The sequence below is a fragment of the Asterias rubens genome, chromosome 14 (genome assembly GCF_902459465.1).
Source record: "Asterias rubens chromosome 14, eAstRub1.3, whole genome shotgun sequence".
Lineage (NCBI taxonomy): Eukaryota > Metazoa > Echinodermata > Asteroidea > Forcipulatida > Asteriidae > Asterias > Asterias rubens.
Window position 1 is genome coordinate 800,744 of NC_047075.1, and position 19,282 is coordinate 820,025.

General features: G+C 38.3%; 1 protein-coding gene across 1 annotated transcript; it reads left to right on the top strand.

Moving 5' to 3' along the window:
• The first annotated feature begins 132 nt into the window (after positions 1–132).
• Positions 133–6,624, top strand: LOC117299531 (ephrin-B2-like). Its single transcript, XM_033783078.1, has 5 exons — positions 133–206; positions 1,726–2,021; positions 2,804–2,905; positions 3,793–3,927; positions 4,567–6,624. Exons 1-5 carry the CDS (start codon positions 133–135, stop codon positions 4,719–4,721), a joined length of 762 nt encoding a protein of 253 aa, XP_033638969.1. The 3' UTR covers positions 4,722–6,624.
• The last annotated feature ends 12,658 nt before the right edge of the window (positions 6,625–19,282 follow it).

Here is a 19,282-nt window from a genome sequence, read left to right on the forward strand (position 1 = left end):
ACTTTTCCCAATTGCCACTTGACATGCCAGGTGAAAAGCCGTCCAAACCTCAATCCAAATCCTTTCATAAGCCGCGGCAGCTACCGTGTTACTCTAACGATATCTTCGCCCGGCGTCAGGGCCAGCCGCTAAATGAAGTTTACCCAGTGTCAATATGAGGATTCTTTGGATCTGGCTCTTCATGTTTGCTCTGTTGTGTTTGCCGAGTCAGTTTGCATACCACCGGGGAGACTCTCTCTGCAGGCTTATTGCTAGCTTTGGGATGGAGTCCAGGCTGTTTTATGTACACAGGGCTCGGAGTTCGTGGCTCAGATGATCAGAAGTCAAATTACCCTTGCTGAAATTGAATTCACTTTTGGGGAGGAATTTGAAACTGTTTGATGCCGTGGGGAGATGATAGAAGGTGGATGGGTGTTAGGGTAGTAAGGAAAAACGCTGTTGTTTGACGTAGTTTAAATGAAGATTTTATAAGGTCGAAGTGTTTAAGTGGGTATGGATTTAATGAGGCAACATTTTTACTTTGTATGTCGATGTTTACGCACGTCAGGATGTTTTGGTTCCTTTCTAGCTGCCCGCTAGATTTTGATGGATAACAAAAATATGACTGAACAAAATCTGGCCTAAAAGTTTCACTCCACAAAGTTGAACTTTTCACACTCTCACACTTTATACATGCAAGCTTTTGTCAGAATCAGTGATTGATAGTCGTAATATTTCTCAGGATTTGTTGTGATTTCAGCATTTTCTCAAAAACTTTTCTATAAATGAAATGAAACTTTATGTCTGTCTGAACGAATCTCTAATAGATGTTAAATTTGCATTTAGGATAAAGAACTTCATTTTGTTTTACCCTAACACCGATGTGTTTTAAGCACTGTACTTTCCCCAGTTCTGTGAAATAAATCACAGGCAGATTACCTGGGTGGGATGGGAACCCACAACCTTTTCCAATCTAGAACAGTCTTACCAACTAGACCACCGAGATTGCCTGGTAGCTTAGAGGCAGTCTGAACAGACTTTAGCTTCGCAGAACTAAGTACTGAGATTGTAGGAGAGAATGTGGAATCTCCTTAATTGACATTTGAGTTGATCGTACTATAACTGCCTCACCTCCTAATTCCAGCACCCGTTTGATGGATGGGTACATAGAAGGAGTGAGGGTTTGGGGACTCATTTGCAGTGACATAGTCATTAATTAAACTCGTTGCAACGGACAGGTGTCAGAAACCTGGAAGGGGGGGTGGTGGAAGGGGGCGGCATGGGGCGCAGTCCTGATTTGAGAAGTGTGCTGATTAATGTGGTGAGGCTTATGCAGGGTATATTTTTGGTGATTGTTAAAGACCAGTATTCTCCCTTGGTGTATCCCAGCATATGCCTAGAAATAACCTGTCAAAGTGTGGGCTTACAGTTGTTCAACGATGTTGCTAGAGCAATTTTGATCAAGGGACTATAGTTGTTTATTGTTGACCATTCAGCAATTTCGCGTGGTACCCAAGATGTATTTAATGCATTGGTGAAACCTAAATGAATATGCATAGAGTTTACCAATCACTGGAATATTGACTAGTGGTCGACAAATGGTCTCTGATCGAACTTACTGAATAACTTACCAAATAACTTTGTAATGACTTGAGAGAATCTAACCCGTTTTTTGACTTTAATAAGTTATTAAAGATTATTTCCCGAAACTCATTTTTGATTTCTTTCTCCTCTCTTTCACTCCAGCTTCGGCACAGATGGCCTCTCCGTGGAAGCGGAAATCAACGACAAGGTGAAAATCGAGTGCCCCAAAACACCCAACACAACGACCGGTCGCCTTCATGCCCAATACCTGACCTTCACTCAGGTGTCCAGACACGGCTTTGAGACATGCAGCACAGATCACGACGATGGACCAGTCAGAGATCTATTGGTTTGCAATCGGCCGTACGAGGATAATTCCTACTTATTGCTGTTCCAGCAAGATTCTTCATTCCCCGGTAGCCTGACCTTCTCTCATAGTACCACCTACTATTTTATAAGTAAGTATGGTTTACTTCAACAGAGCTTTCAGAAAGAAAAAAAACATTTTGGATTCTTTATGAAGAAAAAACGGAGATCAAATTCAAGCTCAATGGTTTAAAACAATGTGTCTCATATTGCAGCCAGACTGTGCAAAAAGTACCTTGCAGGCTCTTTCTAAATAGCCACACTGTCTTGCAGAGACACAAGAACCACATTGACAATGACAAAAGTGCCACACTGACCGAGAATCAATTGTCACACATAAGAGCCACACCGACAAGGACACAAGTGTCACACCAACTGTGACCTAAGAACCACACTTACAAGTGTCACACTGACAGGGTCACAACTGTCGCACTGACTGGGATAAAAGTGTCACATTGTCAGGGTCACACGTGTTACACCGACAGAGTCTGGGCATGGAGAAAGGAAGAGAAGGAGCTCGAACGAAGGGACTTCAAAAGTCGAACCTGCGGTACCGCAGTCGTTAAACAACACCTCGTAATCACCGACATACCTCCTTCCCTTCCTTCCTCCATGGTCTGGGTAACTGGTACAAAAGAGTCACACTGTCAGGGTCATAAGTGTCACACTGACAGAGTGACAAGTGCCACACTGACACGGTCAGATGTAACCGGTACAAAAGTGTCACACTGACTGGGCAACACAAACCAAATTGACAGGAACACAAAAGCCAAACTGACAGGGTCATATAAGTGTCACACTGACAGGCACCCAAATCTGTTGATGAATTATAAATGTCTTATCATTTAGTCTTATTGTCTTTGTGTCCATACAGCAACATCCGATGGTTCTCTTGGAGGGCTGGGTATTGAAGAAGACGGACTCTGCTCATCACATCACATGAAAGTCAAGGTTTACATTAAACCAAGACCTACTGGTAAGTTCAACTTAATTCTGTAAAGCCCCATTTTCCTTATAAGTCTAGTTCCCTTGATGTATGAACACCTTGGGAGAGATTAAAACCCTTGACCTTCTGAATTCTAAACCAGCGCTTGAATTCATAAAGAGCTAAGATAGATCTTAACTGCAAATCAATCTTAATTGCTAAGCAAAGTATGATGTCACAACATAAATCAGTATGTTGAAACTGACAACTCATCTTAAGATGAAATCGGCTCAAATCAGTTAAAGCAATCGCACAACATCGGTAAACAGTATTGTCCAAAGGCCCACACTTCGTGTATCACAACTTATATATAAAATAACAAACCTGTGAAAATTTTAGCTCAATCGGTCATTAGATTCAGGAGAAAATAATGGGAAAAACCCAACCTTGTTTCCGCACGTTTCGCCGTGTCATGACATGTATTTAAAATAATTCTCGATATCGAGAATTGATAATTGTTTTAATGTTTTCTCAAAAAGTAAAGCATTTCATTGAATAATATTTCAAGAGAAGTCTTTCACCATTACCTTCTGTAAACCCTGTAAGTCATTTGTAAATCTGTGAACTTTTAATTTTTTTTCCGTTCAGAAAGTGTCCAATGGCTTTAAAGTATAGCCCTCACCTCGAAGTGGCTGTCAGTGGTTTTGAGATGTTAGAAAAATCCTTATATAAAAGCAACGCTATAAAGAACGATAAAATAAGATTCACATGTGAAAGTTTCAGCTGATTAGAGTAAATATTTGATGAGAAAACAGCAGAAAACTGTCACAGTATTTTTACAAGAATGTCAAATCTATTTACAGGTAAATAATTTACAGCAATATATCTAAATAAAAAATTAAAAATAATTTATAAATATTGTTTTCTTCTATTCATAGTGTTCGTACCAACAGGGCAGTCAACGCTTCCAGCCACAGCGGAACCCACCTTAATGCCCAGAACAAACCCCATGACCCATCCACCAACACAACGACCGACTGTGTCCATCACCAAAGCAAGAACAACAAGACCAGGTAAGTTAACAACTTTGAAACCTGCAGTTGATTTCACAAAACGCTAGGATTAATCCTATCTCGAGTTAGAACGAGTAACTAACTTAGGATGGCTTCAATGTGTCCTAATATCTATGGATACAGAACTTAACTCATCCTTAGATTTATCCTAAGTTAGGGAGAGTTTGGTGAAACCTCAGCTTGGGCTCCGTCTCTGGCTTGGGCTCCGTGCGCTGCGTACGGGAAGCGCAGCGCAGCCCCCAGGCCTGTACTTTTTGGAGCAGCGTGTATTTTGTAAGCGCTGGTGGTTCGAACATCAGCAGGCCGAGCCTGGAGCCGGAGCCCAAGCCGAGGTTTGAGATAGGCCCCTTGGCCCATTTGAGAACTCCGTTTAGCAACTTTCTGCTTAGCCAAAATAAGCAGGATAGGCCTATCAGTCACAGATTGTACATATGACATGGTACTTTTTCTGGGACCTTCTGTTAGCATATTTTTGTTGTGCTACTCTATGAAATTGGACTCTAAGCCAATGAGCTTTTCACCACATTGAGGGAGCTGTTTAAGCTTGTGATATCATATTTTACTCCTACCATGTTGCGCACATCATTTGAACTAGAGATAAATTATAAAACTGACAACAATTTCTTTATGTTTTTACAGACAAGCTCACGGAGCAGGTCCAGGAAAAGACGCAGAGCAAACAAAACCCTGACTCCCAATCCTCGGATAATGCCAGCACCAGACTCAGACATTCACCACTGCTTGTTCTCATCACGTTCTTCATTGCAATGCTAAGATGGTCCACACTCCGATGAGTCCGGGAACAAGACTTCTTAAACTCCCACATTTTCTTTTTCTATGAATGGTTCATTTTCCGCCCGATTTTGTCGGTGGGGAGGCGTCTTAAACTGATTTCTGGTTGATACTGGACTCTGTTTGTATTTATTGTTTATTTTTTAGGAGCTGATGATGTATTCATCAACTCTTTTGTTTTTTTTTTTACGCGGAACTCGTAAAGTAAAATTCACTCTTGTTATTTCTTGAATTTCAAGAGTGGAGAAGTTATTTCGTTTGGAAGGGAAGTGTTTTTTTTCTCAACCAGAAATCAGAATAAAGAACTCAAAAATCTGTATAAATTTTGAAATTTTGAGAGAATTGATTATTTATCTTGAATGTTGCTAGGTAGAGAAGCTTAGCTTTTAGAATCAAATTGACTGACGACATTTCACTTCCAAAGTAGGCTGATTTTATAGTCCTCTTTAAATATTTGTAACCCCTTAGGATAAAAAAGGAAAGAAAAATACTCTTCATTTTTGTAAAGAGTAGATTTGGTAATTGAGGAGTTTAATTTTTGGGGAAAAAAACTGGGAATCTGTTGTTTCATAGAGCTGCTTAAGCAGAAAATAGTGGTCAGCAATGTTATGCTTGACACCAGTCACATGTGATACATTGTGGGATGGTATGTTGACTGGTAACCTTATTCTGGTAAGCATTGTTGCGCTGTGCTAAGCTACTTTTTGTAGCTCTATGAAACAAGACCCAGGCAAAATTGAGTCGCTAAGATTACTCATTCTTTGTTGGAATACAAATGTATTCACAAAATAACACTTATTTATAAAAGGTGAGAGGGCGTGAGTTCATAAAACCATGTCAATTTTATGTACCAAAAACTTGACTTTAAAGGCTGACATTTTTATATCAGACAGACTTATCGGCTGACAACAAAAATGCTGAAAACAAAACAAAGCAATAATTTGCTTAAAATTATATACACAGTTTATCAGACATTATACCTTTACTAAAAATTATTACTTAGAGAACTAAAGTCGCGCCAAAGATTTTTTATTTGCTAGATGCCTTTTCCCCTGTCTTAGAATGCAGTCTAAAAGCTGAACAATAATTATGAAAAAACGATCATCGAAAATATAAACCAAAGTTTTCTCTTCAATATTTTTATACCTTAATGTTCAACCACCTCAAAAAGAAAACTGTATTCAGTTAAAATTACTTTCTTTAGATGAAAATAATTGTTGTCCCTTAATTCAAGTTATTATTTTTTATATTTATCCAAGCATTGCATATATTAAAATGACCATTAAGGTCAGCTGTATTTAAAAATCCTAATTTCATTCTTTTCTTTCAAAGATGTATATTTCAAACTTTAATTTATAACAAAAAAGCCATGTCTTTTACTGTAAATAAGTAGGCGCCATCTTCACAAGTTAAAACATGTAAGTTGGCCGTTTTTTGGTTGTTAACATTTAGTATTAATGCTTACAATTGTAGAGTTTTATAAGAAAAAGATAAAAAAAAACTAAAAACCTTTTTTTTTTTTTTTTTTAAGTAAATACTTACAGACTTGACTTCTGCATGGACATTTCTAGAGGAATTTGTAAAATAAATATTGTAAAAATTTAGTACCACCATTTTTTGCCAATGAATGATGTTCCACAAAAAATTTTTTCTTTGAATGTGTTAAGTGGAAATACTGTACAAGAATGTAGTCTCATGACGTTGCATGTTAAACACATGGATCAGAAATGTTGTGATGATAATAACGATTTAACGTTTTGTCCCTAAGAAAAGCTGAGTGGTCTAATAGTAAGACATGGGGCCCCAGTTTCATGGCTCTGCTTACTGCCGAATTCTGAACTCCCGATCACCATTCTTCACTTACAGTATCAATTCAAGTCAGGGCGCAATTTCATACAGCTGCTTAAGCAGAAAAACTAGCTAAGCACAACCAAATTTTGCTTACCAAAATATGGTTACCAGCCAAACTTCCATGTCACAAGTACAATTTGTGACTAGTATCCTGCTCATTTCTGCTTAGCAGACAATTGTTCAGCAATATTTTCTGTTTAAGCAGCTCTATGAAATTGGGCCAAGTCCATACCAGAAGATTGGGGGTTTAAACGATTTGTTTGTGAAGGTTAAAGGGAAGGTAATAAATTGTGATTAGTTCTACAACTTTCTTTTCATGAAACACATCGAATGAATCATGTTTTTTAAAATAACGTTGACATTTTGACAAGGACACGTGTTATTGTGAAACCAAAAAGGGATAACTTTTCACCACAGTAAAGTGTGTGTAGTGAACAAAAAATGTGTTTTGTTAAGAAAGTAAACAAATAAATTTAAAACCAGTGCAAAAATTCTTTTTGAAGATCACAACATGAATTGAATACACTAGAATGATTCCAAACTGGTCTTCACATTTTAATTTTGTGATAGTATAGTTATCACCTTGTCCCCAAACCTTCCCTTTACTCCACCATTTTTATTTCAAAATAACTGTTTTAAAACTAGAACTATTGTCTCGAAAGTAATCCCATATTCTTCTTTTTTTTTCCCCAAAAAAATCCTGAAGCTTTAGAAGTTCAATTTGTTGTTGTTGTTTTGTACATAGAAACAGATCGAATGGTTCTTCTGTTGAAAGAAACCACCACGATCTCCTTTTTTTCTTTTTAAAAACTACTCAAATTTAAACGAAACTTGAAGTCTTTTGAGTTTCAGAAATCATCTCAACTTTTGATACTATGCAAATATTATATATTTGTCTGTTTTTTGTGAGTGAGAGAGTGGGAGAGCTTTTTTGGTGAAAATATTTGCAATTGTAAAGAGTCGTAGAAATTACGTAAGAATTAACATGCACTTGTAGTGTAGGGCTGTTTCGAAACATCGTATTGATGCGTACTTGTGGGAATGGGTTGATGATACTTTGCTTTTCAATAGACCTTTTTATAGACCTTTTCGCAAACACCCATTGCGCAAGCGTACAAACAAAAAGTTTATTTTAAGCAAGTCGCTAGACACAAGGCCTGTCAACCATGTGGCCTACAATTATTTTTTTCCAGAGGCTGTTGCCACTTACTCCTAGGGCTGAAACAGGGTTTACCCCCTTTATAGTCCATATGGATGTAGGCTTAGGTATCATCAATCCGAAGCCTGGCCGGTAGAGCAGAATGCACTACCTCCCCAACTTTATGTAGCAAGTGTCACGACCGGGTTTCGAACCCACACCCTGCCAATCAAACACCAGAGCTCGGCCATGACACGCCACGTAATTCCTGTTGAATGGGGTGCATGCTGGTCTAGCTAGGGATCAAACTTGAGCGCTAGCTAGACCAGCAAGCAACTCATTACACGCGTACATACTGAGTATTTGCGATAAGGTCTATGCACATGACATCGTTTGAGTAGAGCGCTCTTAGCTAGAGGTCAAATGAAGATAGCCTGAAGATCTGAGAGTGACCTCGAGCCGTGGTCAATCCTTGTTTATAATCACCTTTCACCTACATTAATTTTACATGGAGAAAGTGGCTGCCAAACGCCACCTCAGACCAATCAAACACAGATATAGAAAGCATTCATCCAGTGAAATCATTGTATCCAATGAAATCACTAGTTCTGAAAAGCAAGTATTTGACAGGGAACCAGTCTAAAATGAAGGTGGCTCATTGGCTGATCATTATGCGCAGCGCGAACAAAGCTGCGCATTTCCATTGTGTCTTCATTGTTTTACTTCTAAGAAGGCAGCTTGATGATGTCAATGCATAAGGTCTATTTCAGTGGAAAATTGTTTTGTTTGTTTTTTTGTTTCATTAATTTACTGTATGTTCACCCTTTAACAAGTAATCAATAAACTTATTTCCTGTGGAAAGGGAGTAGCACAGACTTTTTCTTTGCTTTATTAAAAAAAATACTAGATTTATAAATTTTATTCAATTATGTACAAATTATTAACATTGCTGCTTTATATGTATGCGTTATGTTTATTCATGAGATTATGTTTATTATTCATGAACTGTGAATGTTTAATTATGCTTTATGTGGGTTACGAGGGAGCCAATGATGTTGTAGCGCTTATGAATATGCAGTAGTAGACAGAGTTGGTATCTTAATTTATGAAAGTTTAATATGCATTAATCTTCAAAGTTACTAATAATCTTTTTGCAACCAGTAAGGGGAGGGGAAAAAAAAACATGAGCCAAGATTTTGAAGGCATGGGTACTTTTTATACCCGGGATAAAAACTTATATGGGTTAAAGGAACACGTTGCCTTGGATCAGTCGAGTTGGTCTGTGAAAAGCGTTTGTAATCATTTGTTATAAACTGCATATGATTAGAAAGATATTTTAAAAGTAGAATATATTTTTTGACTCCCATAAATGGCCGACCGTGTTAGTCGACGAGGTAAAAGGAAAACCATACAATTTTGAGTGATACTTGTGTGGATCATTATATTCTACTTTTAAAACATCTTTCTGACCATATGCATTTTATAACAAATGGTTACAGACGCTTTTTAAAGACCAACTCGACCGATCCAAGGCAACGTGTTCCTTTAAGGGGTGGAGCTACATATGCAAAAAAGGGGCAAGTTCAGAAAGAGAAGAGACATGAACACAGAAAAGGTTTTCTGAACCAAATTTCTGTGGGATCTGCATGGTGTCGCAATGTGACTGTTGGATTGGCACTATGGGTAGCTTTACTTCAATCAGGGGATGTCAATACATGAAAATATTTGACTAAAACATTTGACGGCTGTCAATTTTTTCGTTTGTAAAATATGTGTACATACAGCAGTACTACATTTTACTAGACATTATGCTTTGGGACAATAATTTGTAATATGGAAATAGTAATATTTTGTATGATTTTTGTTTTTAAATATTCAAAAAGCTGTACGTATTTTGCTGTTAAAAAAAAAATTGTGCGAAGAAACGTCTCCCACCTTTTCAAATAATGGAAAGGCCCAATAATTTGCATATTTGTACCTTATGCATTTTCATGACTAATGCATTTAAAGTGGAGGGAAAGCACCACAAAATGGTTGTGAAATCTCACATTATAGGAAAGTTTAATTGGCATGACTCCTTCACACATCTCCAAAAATATAGGTATTTCTTTAAAATGATTTAGCACGAACTGTATTAGAAACATCCTAACCCAGAAATAATTTTGTTTTATAGCAAATGATTCGAACAAATTCATCTTTATTTACAGCAACCATTTTCGTAACTACATAGATCAAAAAACAGATATGTTAATCTGTAAATTCTTCATTGGGGATTCTAGATTGAAGGAGCTCGCTTTGTCGTTATACACATTGTGAAATGTGAATGGTTGATAATCTTGCATCTGAAACACATCAATTTTATTTTTTAAAGTTCCCTCCGTAATCGAAACATAATGTGATCTCACATTAGTTGACTACATTTTACTAGACACATTAGTTGGTTCCAATTGTATAAGAGCATTGAAATGTACAGTTGCAGGGTACATACCAAGAAAGATGTTTTGGGTTTTTTATGTGTATGGCCATTGTTATGTAAATGTTATTGAATAATTAATGAATTATTCATGATGTATTGTTTTAGGGTTTCTTGATGTATAATTTGGGCCTTCTGTTTGCAGAATATTTGCATTAAAATGCAAGAATAAGACTTCATTTCAAAAAAAGTATTTGTGTTTTTTGTATTATTCCTTCTTACCCTCAAGCCATGTTCATAATTCCTGCGAATGCTTTAGACATAGCAAATTTTCTTTGACTCGTAGGAGGAAAGTAGGCCCATGGACTGTGGGCTTACGCTAACCCCGAAGTGGCGTGTCATGGCCTTGCAGATAAGAACACCCTCTGTGGGTGCGAGTCCAGGTTGTGACACTTGTGTCCGTTTAAGCAAGGCACTTAACCATTATTGCTTTGTCCTTCGGATGGGACGTAAAGCTGTAGGTCTTGTGTGTTGTGTAAAGCACGTAAAATGACTCCGTGCACTTAGTGTAAAGAAAAGGGGTTCGCACCAGTGTTCCTGGATTCCTGGGTTGTTTTACAGCATATTGCAGAAAAAGTTTCCGTATGGCGCCACCACTTTTTCATTCACTATGAAATAATATAGTATCTAATTAACCTCAATGAGATATCCCCTTTTGTAAAAATGAGTGAAAAAGTGGTGGCGCCATTTAAGGAAACTCTTCCGCAATAAGCTGCAAAACAAGCCAGGAACACTGGGGCGAACCCCTTCTCTTTATGCTATGTGCACCGAGTCATTTTATTTTTTACGTGCTTTACACAATATACTTTACATATCCCATATTGCCCCACAGCTCCTTGTAAACCATCACATGTTGCTATTGCTCTTAAGGAAAGGTTCTCATACTTCTATTATTAATATGCCTTAACATAATTTTTTTTTTATGTATGAAATTGAAAGTATTTATCGAATCTTGCTTGAAAATTCAACAAAACGTTTCAAAAAATATTTGCATGAAAATGCAACAAGGAAGGCCTTTTGTATTAATAAATATTTTTGCCTGAAAACGCACATAGCCGTGTGCACTAATATAAGGTCATTATAGCTGTGTGTACTAACATGACTAAGAACACAAAGCTACTTGCGTATTTTTTTATACACAAAAAATTGCTACAACTTACAAGCTTACCTTGTGGACTAAGCAAATTTTGCCTGAAACTGTGTACAAGCTTTGTGAGCTTTCACTTTTTTGCTGAAAATGTGTTGGCTACATTTTTTACATCGTTTATTTATCACTTTTAATATGACTCCAGCCTTCAATTCTCGCAGTTCGGTTCTTTTCGCGAGATCTTGCGGGAGCCAGTTGCGTACCCCTGTGAACTTGGACAGGCACCGGTGATTGGAACCAGCCAAAGCAAACGGAAGGTATCCGACTACCGCTTTACACCATATAAACGCACATTAGAGGTCTGGACACTCGACGGCTTGATGCCGCGTCACGATATTCAAAATGGCCACCAGCCATGCTTGAAAGTTTGTCAATACCGTGGATATACTTACGATGATTTGATGTGATTTAAGGTCTCTATAGGTAAGCTTTATCCTGGAGTTTGTTTAAGTTCATAATATAGAATAGGAATATGCCTCGTGGAAGACGTGCAAACACCTAGTTTGTCATAAAACGGGTAATTTTGTCGCTTTCTATTTCATCTTCATGCTCAATATAAACAACGGCAATCCGGAAGTAGCTGTAACGTAGGGGCATAGGTCATTGCATCGTCAATGTCAACTTGCTGTCAATGCAATGGACTTTTATCAGTAGCTTAGTTTTCAGTTTGCATTTCTATTTCAATTCATGGATAGTTGTATCTTAGAGCAATGTGTTGGCCAAACCTTCATCATGATTCTTAAAATGTAAGAGTTCTTTTACATTTATTGTAAACACTGAACTGTTGTAAAATGTTTACCAACCAAATTACCGGTACTGTGGTTTCATAAGAATTAAGAGTTGATTTCGACATTTGCAGGTTGTCTTTCTAAACTGGTTTGGCATCTACAGTTTTTCACCTTAAACCGCCAAAAGTCTTTGCCTTTATAAAGAGAGATAAACATACAGTAGACGAACATTATAACTTTTTAAAGTTTGAATAAAATTTGTTTTCTTCTAAAATCAACCGAAAATTATTTGTTTCCAAATCGCCTGTAATGGAGGGAGAGGAGCAGACAAATGTTGGTTTAAGCCGTCTACGATGGCTACTTTTTGAGATAATGCCCGGTGTTCGGATATAACGACGCCTCAAAATCATAATTTAAATTAATAATTGAGACCCATCGCATTGTTTTAGCAACCTGTATTTTGGAGACTGTCTTTAACACATGAATAACTTCCTTTGGTTAAATATTGAGGTAAATCGGAGAAGAAAAAAAATCGGCCGAAAATTTGTGTTATCCAAATTAATTCGTAATGAAGTGCGATGGTTTTGACAAAAAAAATCTTAGTTTGAGTCGTCTACCTTAGCAACTTTTGATATTGCCTGGTTTTCGATATAACGGTGTCTCAAATAATATTGTACACAGTCTAAAACAAACATTACGATACACGGCAAATACCCACCAGAAACTGTAGAAATCAACGCTACCATTATTCTCGCCGTCATGTTGATCCCAGCTAGCCTACTCAACCCTCCCCAAACCCCGCCACCCTCCCCCAGCGACAATCCCCAATTCCCGTCAAATGTCAGACCATTAATTCACAATACCGTTTCCTTCCCCACTGTGAACTAATTTTCTATACCCACAGCGTGTGTCTTCAACTCAATTATTTTCTAAGTTCGAACAAAAGAGTCCCCTGTATGCCTATGTTTCCTGTTAAACTATTGTGTCATACTTACAGTGTGTGCCTTCCACTCACAGTATGTTTCAAGTCACCACCAAAGACTCCCCTGTCTGCCCATACCTACTCCTAAGTAAAGCGTATGCCTTCAACTCGCAGATTATTTACAAAGTATAAAGCAAGGAATTCACTATGCCATAGTACCATGCGAGCCCTGTTTCCAAATTAAACCATTGTCTGTACTTATGCCTACATCGTAATTGTCTATACCCACAGCGTGTGCCTTCAACTCAAATATTTTCAAAGTCCAAACCAATGAGTCCTCCATATGCTATGTTTCCTAGTTAATGCACCATGCCAACAGCAGTTGCATTTCACTCGTAAATTGTGAAGTATAAAGCACTGATTTTACTATGCCATAGCATCATGTGTAAAGTTTTCTACCCGCAAATTATTAACCAAGTATAAAGTATATAGCATCAAAAATTATACTAAGTATAAAGCATTGGTATTCCCATACCATAGTATCCTATGAAAAGTATTCAACTCGCAAATTATATACTAAGTATAAAGCACTGAAATCCCATGCCATAGTATCCTCTGAAAAGTATTCAACTCGCAAATTATATACTAAGTATAAAGCACTGAAATCCCATGCCATAGCATTCTATGTAAAGTATGAACCGAAGGTTTATCAGGTCTAAAATGCGAAGGTATCCTGGGGGGGACCCAAGTGGGTGTCGTGGGTAGGTGTCGGCTTCCGAAGCGAAGGGTCCCCGGTTCGAACCCCGGTGGTGGCAGCGCGGTTGCCGACCGAGAAGTCTCGACCCACCAGACAGTGGCACCCACCGCGCAGTGGCACTCACCGCTAGCACTCGCTTAGAAAAGAAACTTAAAACTTAAAACGAACCTATGCTCTTTTTTTATATTAATATAATTTTTTTAATAAAACAAATATTTTTAAAACGTCTCCAACTTTTCTGAAGCTGGATTCGATCCCGGGACCCTTCGGTCCAGAGACCAGAGCCCTTCCACTGGGCCACTGCTCCTTCTTACTAATATGCGTTCGAGTTTTATTTTAAACCTTCGTATGACAAACTTTTATTTAAAACGTAGTAAAAGAACACCCGGGAATCGAACTCCGCACCATTGGGTGTAGAGTCCGGAGCCCTTCCATTGAGCCACGTCTCCTCTTACTTCATTTGCGTTCGAGTTTAATTTTAAACCTTCGTATGACAAACTTTAAATTAAAACGTAGTAAAAGAACACCCGGGAATCGAACTCCGTACCATTGGGTGTAGAGCCCGGAGCCCTTCCATTGGGCCACTACTACTCTTACTTCATTTGCGTTCGAGTTTAATGTTATACCCTAGAATGAACAATTTTAAATCAAAACGTATTATTTGCCTCCCACTCGCAAATTATTTACCAAGTGTAAAGCAAGGATTTCCCCATGCCATAGGGAACAGCGCAAACCAATGTTCTCAAGCATAGAAAAAAGAACACAGATCGGGAATCGAACCCCGCACCATTTGGTGTAGAGCCCGGAGCCCTTCCATTGGGCCACTACTACTCTTACTTCATTTGCGTTCGAGTTTTATGTTATACCCTAGAATGAACAATTTTTAATCAAAACGTATTATAGCTTATGTCTTCCACTGGCAAATTATTTACCAAGTGTAAAGCAAGGATTTCCCTAACCATAGGGAACCGCGCAAACCAATGTTCTCAAGCGTAGAAAAAGAACACTGACCGGGATTCGAACCCCGTACCATTGGGTGTAGAGTCCGGAGCCCTTCCATTGGGCCACTACTACTCTTACTCAATTTGCGTTCGAGTTTAATGTTATACCTTAGAACGAACAACTTTAAATCAAAACGTATTATAGGTTATGCCTTCCACTCGCAAATTATTTACTAAGTGTAAAGCAAGGATTTCCCTAACCATAGGGAACCGCGTAAAGCAATATTCTCAAGCGTAGAAAAAGAACACACCAGGAATCGAACCCGGTACCTTTGGCTCCAGAATCCGGAGCCCTTCCACTGGGCCACGTCTCCTCTTACTTCATATGCGTTCGAGATTAATTGTATGCCTTAGAATGAACAATTTTTTAATCAAAACGTATTATAGCTTATGCCTTCCATTGGCAAGTTATTTACTAAGTGTAAAGCAAGGATTTCCCTAACCATAGGGAACCGCGTAAAGCAATGTTCTCAGGCGTAGAAAAAGAACACATACCGGGAATTGAACCCGGTACCTTTGGGTATAGGGTCCGGGGCTCTACCACTGGGCCACGTCTCCTCTTATCTCGGATGCTTTCGAGTTTAATTATATACCTTAGAATGAACAATTTTAAATCAAAACGTATTACGCATTCCTCTCACTCGTAATTTATTTATTGTGTAAGGCAAGGATGTCCGTATGCCATAGGGTACTGCGTAAACCAATGTTCTTACGCGTAGAAAAAGACACACACCGGGGCTCGAACCCAGTACCTTTGGCTTCAGAATCCGGAGCTCTACCACTGGGCCACGTTTCTTCTTATGAACAATGGGTTCGAGTTTAAATATAACCTTAGAGTGAACAACTCTATATGCGTAGAAAAAAGAGCACCAGGTCGACCCCGTACCTTTTGCATTTTGTTGTAGTATATAGCATCATGCTCAAAATACACCGTTATAAATGGATACGATGTCGTGATTGGGACTGGGTACAAACAGAGTTAAAGCATTGCGACGGTGTTTGGGATAAAGAAAATGCACGGGACTAGAACCAGCATACCTAACTGAAAAAATATCAGCGCTTCCCAAAATCTCTAACGGGGCAAATAGGGCAGATGGAGGGGAGGGGGGGGGGGGCTTATTAAAACCGAGGGCGTTTTGAGTGGCCAACAAAACCATAATTAATTATTTTAGTAATAAATTATTGATAATCTAGGTTATTGACTCTAGATGAGAAACGACACGGATTCTTCTTTATGTTTCCATTTATTTGTTTAATATTCAAGTTTCTACATTTCACGTTAATTAAAATGCTCTTTTAAATCAAGAGAAAAATAAACCAGAAAATCAACTCATTCAAATTTAAGCAGCGAAAACAGTGTGTACACAATTTTCAAGTGTATATAATTGTGTGCTTGTGTAAATAATACAAATGTTGACAATATTATGAAATTATCATAGTCACAGTGCCAGATTTAAGGCTAATTCTAAGTATACATTTCGAAACATTGATGAAGATAGGCTATGTACATGTACACGTCTGCAGTGAATAGTTAAATACAATAAGAGAAATCTCTGAATAATCAACGGAAAAACAAAAAACTATACTGACCCCCCCCCCGAGAATTATGAGTGATAACACACCATCGCCCATTATGTTGTGAACAGCAGACCAATATACAAAAGCATCAGCTATATAGACGCAGTGTACAGTACATGTATGTACTCGTACTAGAAACATAAATAACAGACATTGCTATTACCAGCAGCGTTCTTAGGGAGTTTGAAGACTTATTATTGAATCAGAATAAACGAGTATACATAAGTTTTGCCTGAACAGTTCCCTGAAGATTAAAACCACATCAAAAAGGCTCTAGATATCGTCCACGGAGACAGCCAAAGTCAACTGCATGCTTGGAGACCATTTCGAAAACACGTGTGTACGCGGCAAATTGCTTGGTACGAGGCATTGGTATAAGACCAACTATTGGGTACCCGACTGTTCGTTTTCTTGTCGCAATATCTTGCTTACTTCTTGATTATAATAGTGCCTCAAAATCGAGAGAGATTAAATGAATATAATATATATTTTATACCTATACCATTATTCCAGCAACCTGTAACTATCGTTTACACACGAAGAACTTCCTTTTGTAAAATTTTGAGGCAATTCGGAGAGAAAACATTTCCGAGGTTGAAAAAACGTCAAGCTTATTACCCTCTTGTCGTTTTTTCAAAAATCGGCCGAAATTTTTGTCTTCCAAATCGCCTGAAATTCCATACCTAGGTGTAGTAGAGGGCGAGGAGCAGGAAAATCTTGGTTTTAGACGTCTACGATGGCTACTTTCTGAGATAATGCCTTAGTTCGGATAGTACGACGGTTTAAAATCAAGATTAATCTGAATATTTGAGACCCATCCTATTGTTTCGGCAACCTGTCACTTGGAGACTGTCTTATACACACACAGGGCTTCCTTTGGTTAAATTTTGAGGCAATTCGGAGAGAAAACTTTTTCGAGGTTGAAAAAACGTCAAGCTTACCCCCTTGTAGTTTTTTCAAAAATCGGCCGAAATTTTTGTTTTCCAAATCGCCTGAAATTTCACACCTAGGTGTAATTGGGGGCGAGGAGCAGGGAAATCTTGGTTTTAGTCGTCTACGATGGCTACTTTTTGAGATAATGCCTTAGTTCGGATAGTACGACGGTTTAAAATCCAGATTAAAATGAATATTTAAGACCCATCCTATTGTTCCAGCAACCTGTAACTTGGAGACTGTCTTTTACACATGACGAACTTCCTTTGGTTAAATTTTGAGCCAATTCGGAGAGAAAAAATTTCCGAGGGTGAAAAAACATCAAGCTAACCCCCTTGTAGTTTTTTCAAAAATCGGCCGAAATTTTTGTTTTCCAAATCGCCTGAAATTTCACACCTAGGTGTAATTGGGGGCGAGGAGCAGGAAAATCTTGGTTTTAGTCGTCTACGATGGCTACTTTTTGAGATAATGCCTTAGTTCGGATAGTACGACGGTTTAAAATCAAGATTAATCTGAATATTTGAGACCCATCCTATTGTTTCGGCAACCTGTCACTTGGAGACTGTCTTATACACACACAGGGCTTCCTTTGGTTAAATTTTGAGGCAATTCGGAGAGAAAACTTTTTCGAGGTTGAAAAAACTTTAAGCTTACCTACCCCCTTGTAGTTTTTTCAAAAATCGGCCGAAATTTTTGTTTTCCAAATCGCCTGAAATTTCATACCTAGGTGTAATTGGGGGCGAGGAGCAGGAAAATCTTGGTTTTAGTCGTCTACGATGGCTACTTTTTGAGATATTGCCTTAGTTCGGATAGTACGACGGTTTAAAATCAAGATTAAAATGAATATTTTGAGACCCATCCTATTGTTCCAGCAACCTGTAACTTGGAGACTGTCTTTTACACATGACGAACTTCCTTTGGTAAAATTTTGAGGCAATTCGGAGAGAAAAAATTTCCGAGGGTGAAAAAACATCAAGCTTACCCCCTTGTAGTTTTTTCAAAAATCGGCCGAAATTTTTGTTTTCCAAATCGCCTGAAATTTCACACCTAGGTGTAATTGGGGGCGAGGAGCAGGAAAATCTTGGTTTTAGTCGTCTACGATGGCTACTTTTTGAGATAATGCCTTAGTTCGGATAGTACGACGGTTTAAAATCAAGATTAATCTGAATATTTGAGACCCATCCTATTGTTTCGGCAACCTGTCACTTGGAGACTGTCTTATACACACACAGGGCTTCCTTTGGTTAAATTTTGAGGCAATTCGGAGAGAAAACTTTTTTGAGGTTGAAAAAACGTCAAGCTTACCCCCTTGTCGTTTTTTCAAAAATCGGCCGAAATTTTTGTCTTCCAAATCGCCTGAAATTCCATACCTAGGTGTAGCAGAGGGCGAGGAGCAGGAAAATCTTGGTTTTAGTCGTCTACGATGGCTACTTTTTGAGATATTGCCTTAGTTCGGATAGTACGACGGTTTAAAATCAAGATTAAAATGAATATTTGAGACCCATCCTATTGTTTCGGCAACCTGTCACTTGGAGACTGTCTTATACACACACAGGGCTTCCTTTGGTTAAATTTTGAGGCAATTCGGAGAGAAAACTTTTTTGAGGTTGAAAAAACGTCAAGCTTACCCCCTTGTCGTTTTTTCAAAAATCGGCCGAAATTTTTGTCTTCCAAATCGCCTGAAATTCCATACCTAGGTGTAGTAGAGGGCGAGGAGCAGGAAAATCTTGGTTTTAGTCGTCTACGATGGCTACTTTTTGAGATATTGCCTTAGTTCGGATAGTACGACGGTTTAAAATCAAGATTAAAATGAATATTTGAGACCCATCCTATTGTTCCAGCAACCTGTAACTTGGGGACTGTCTTTTACACATGACGAACTTCCTTTGGTTAAATTTTGAGGCAATTCGGAGAGAAAACTTTTTCGAGGTTTAAAACGGCAAGCTTACGTAACCCCTTGTCGTTTTTTCAAAAATCGGCCGAAATTTTTGTCTTCCAAATCGCCTGAAATTCCATACCTAGGTGTAGTAGAGGG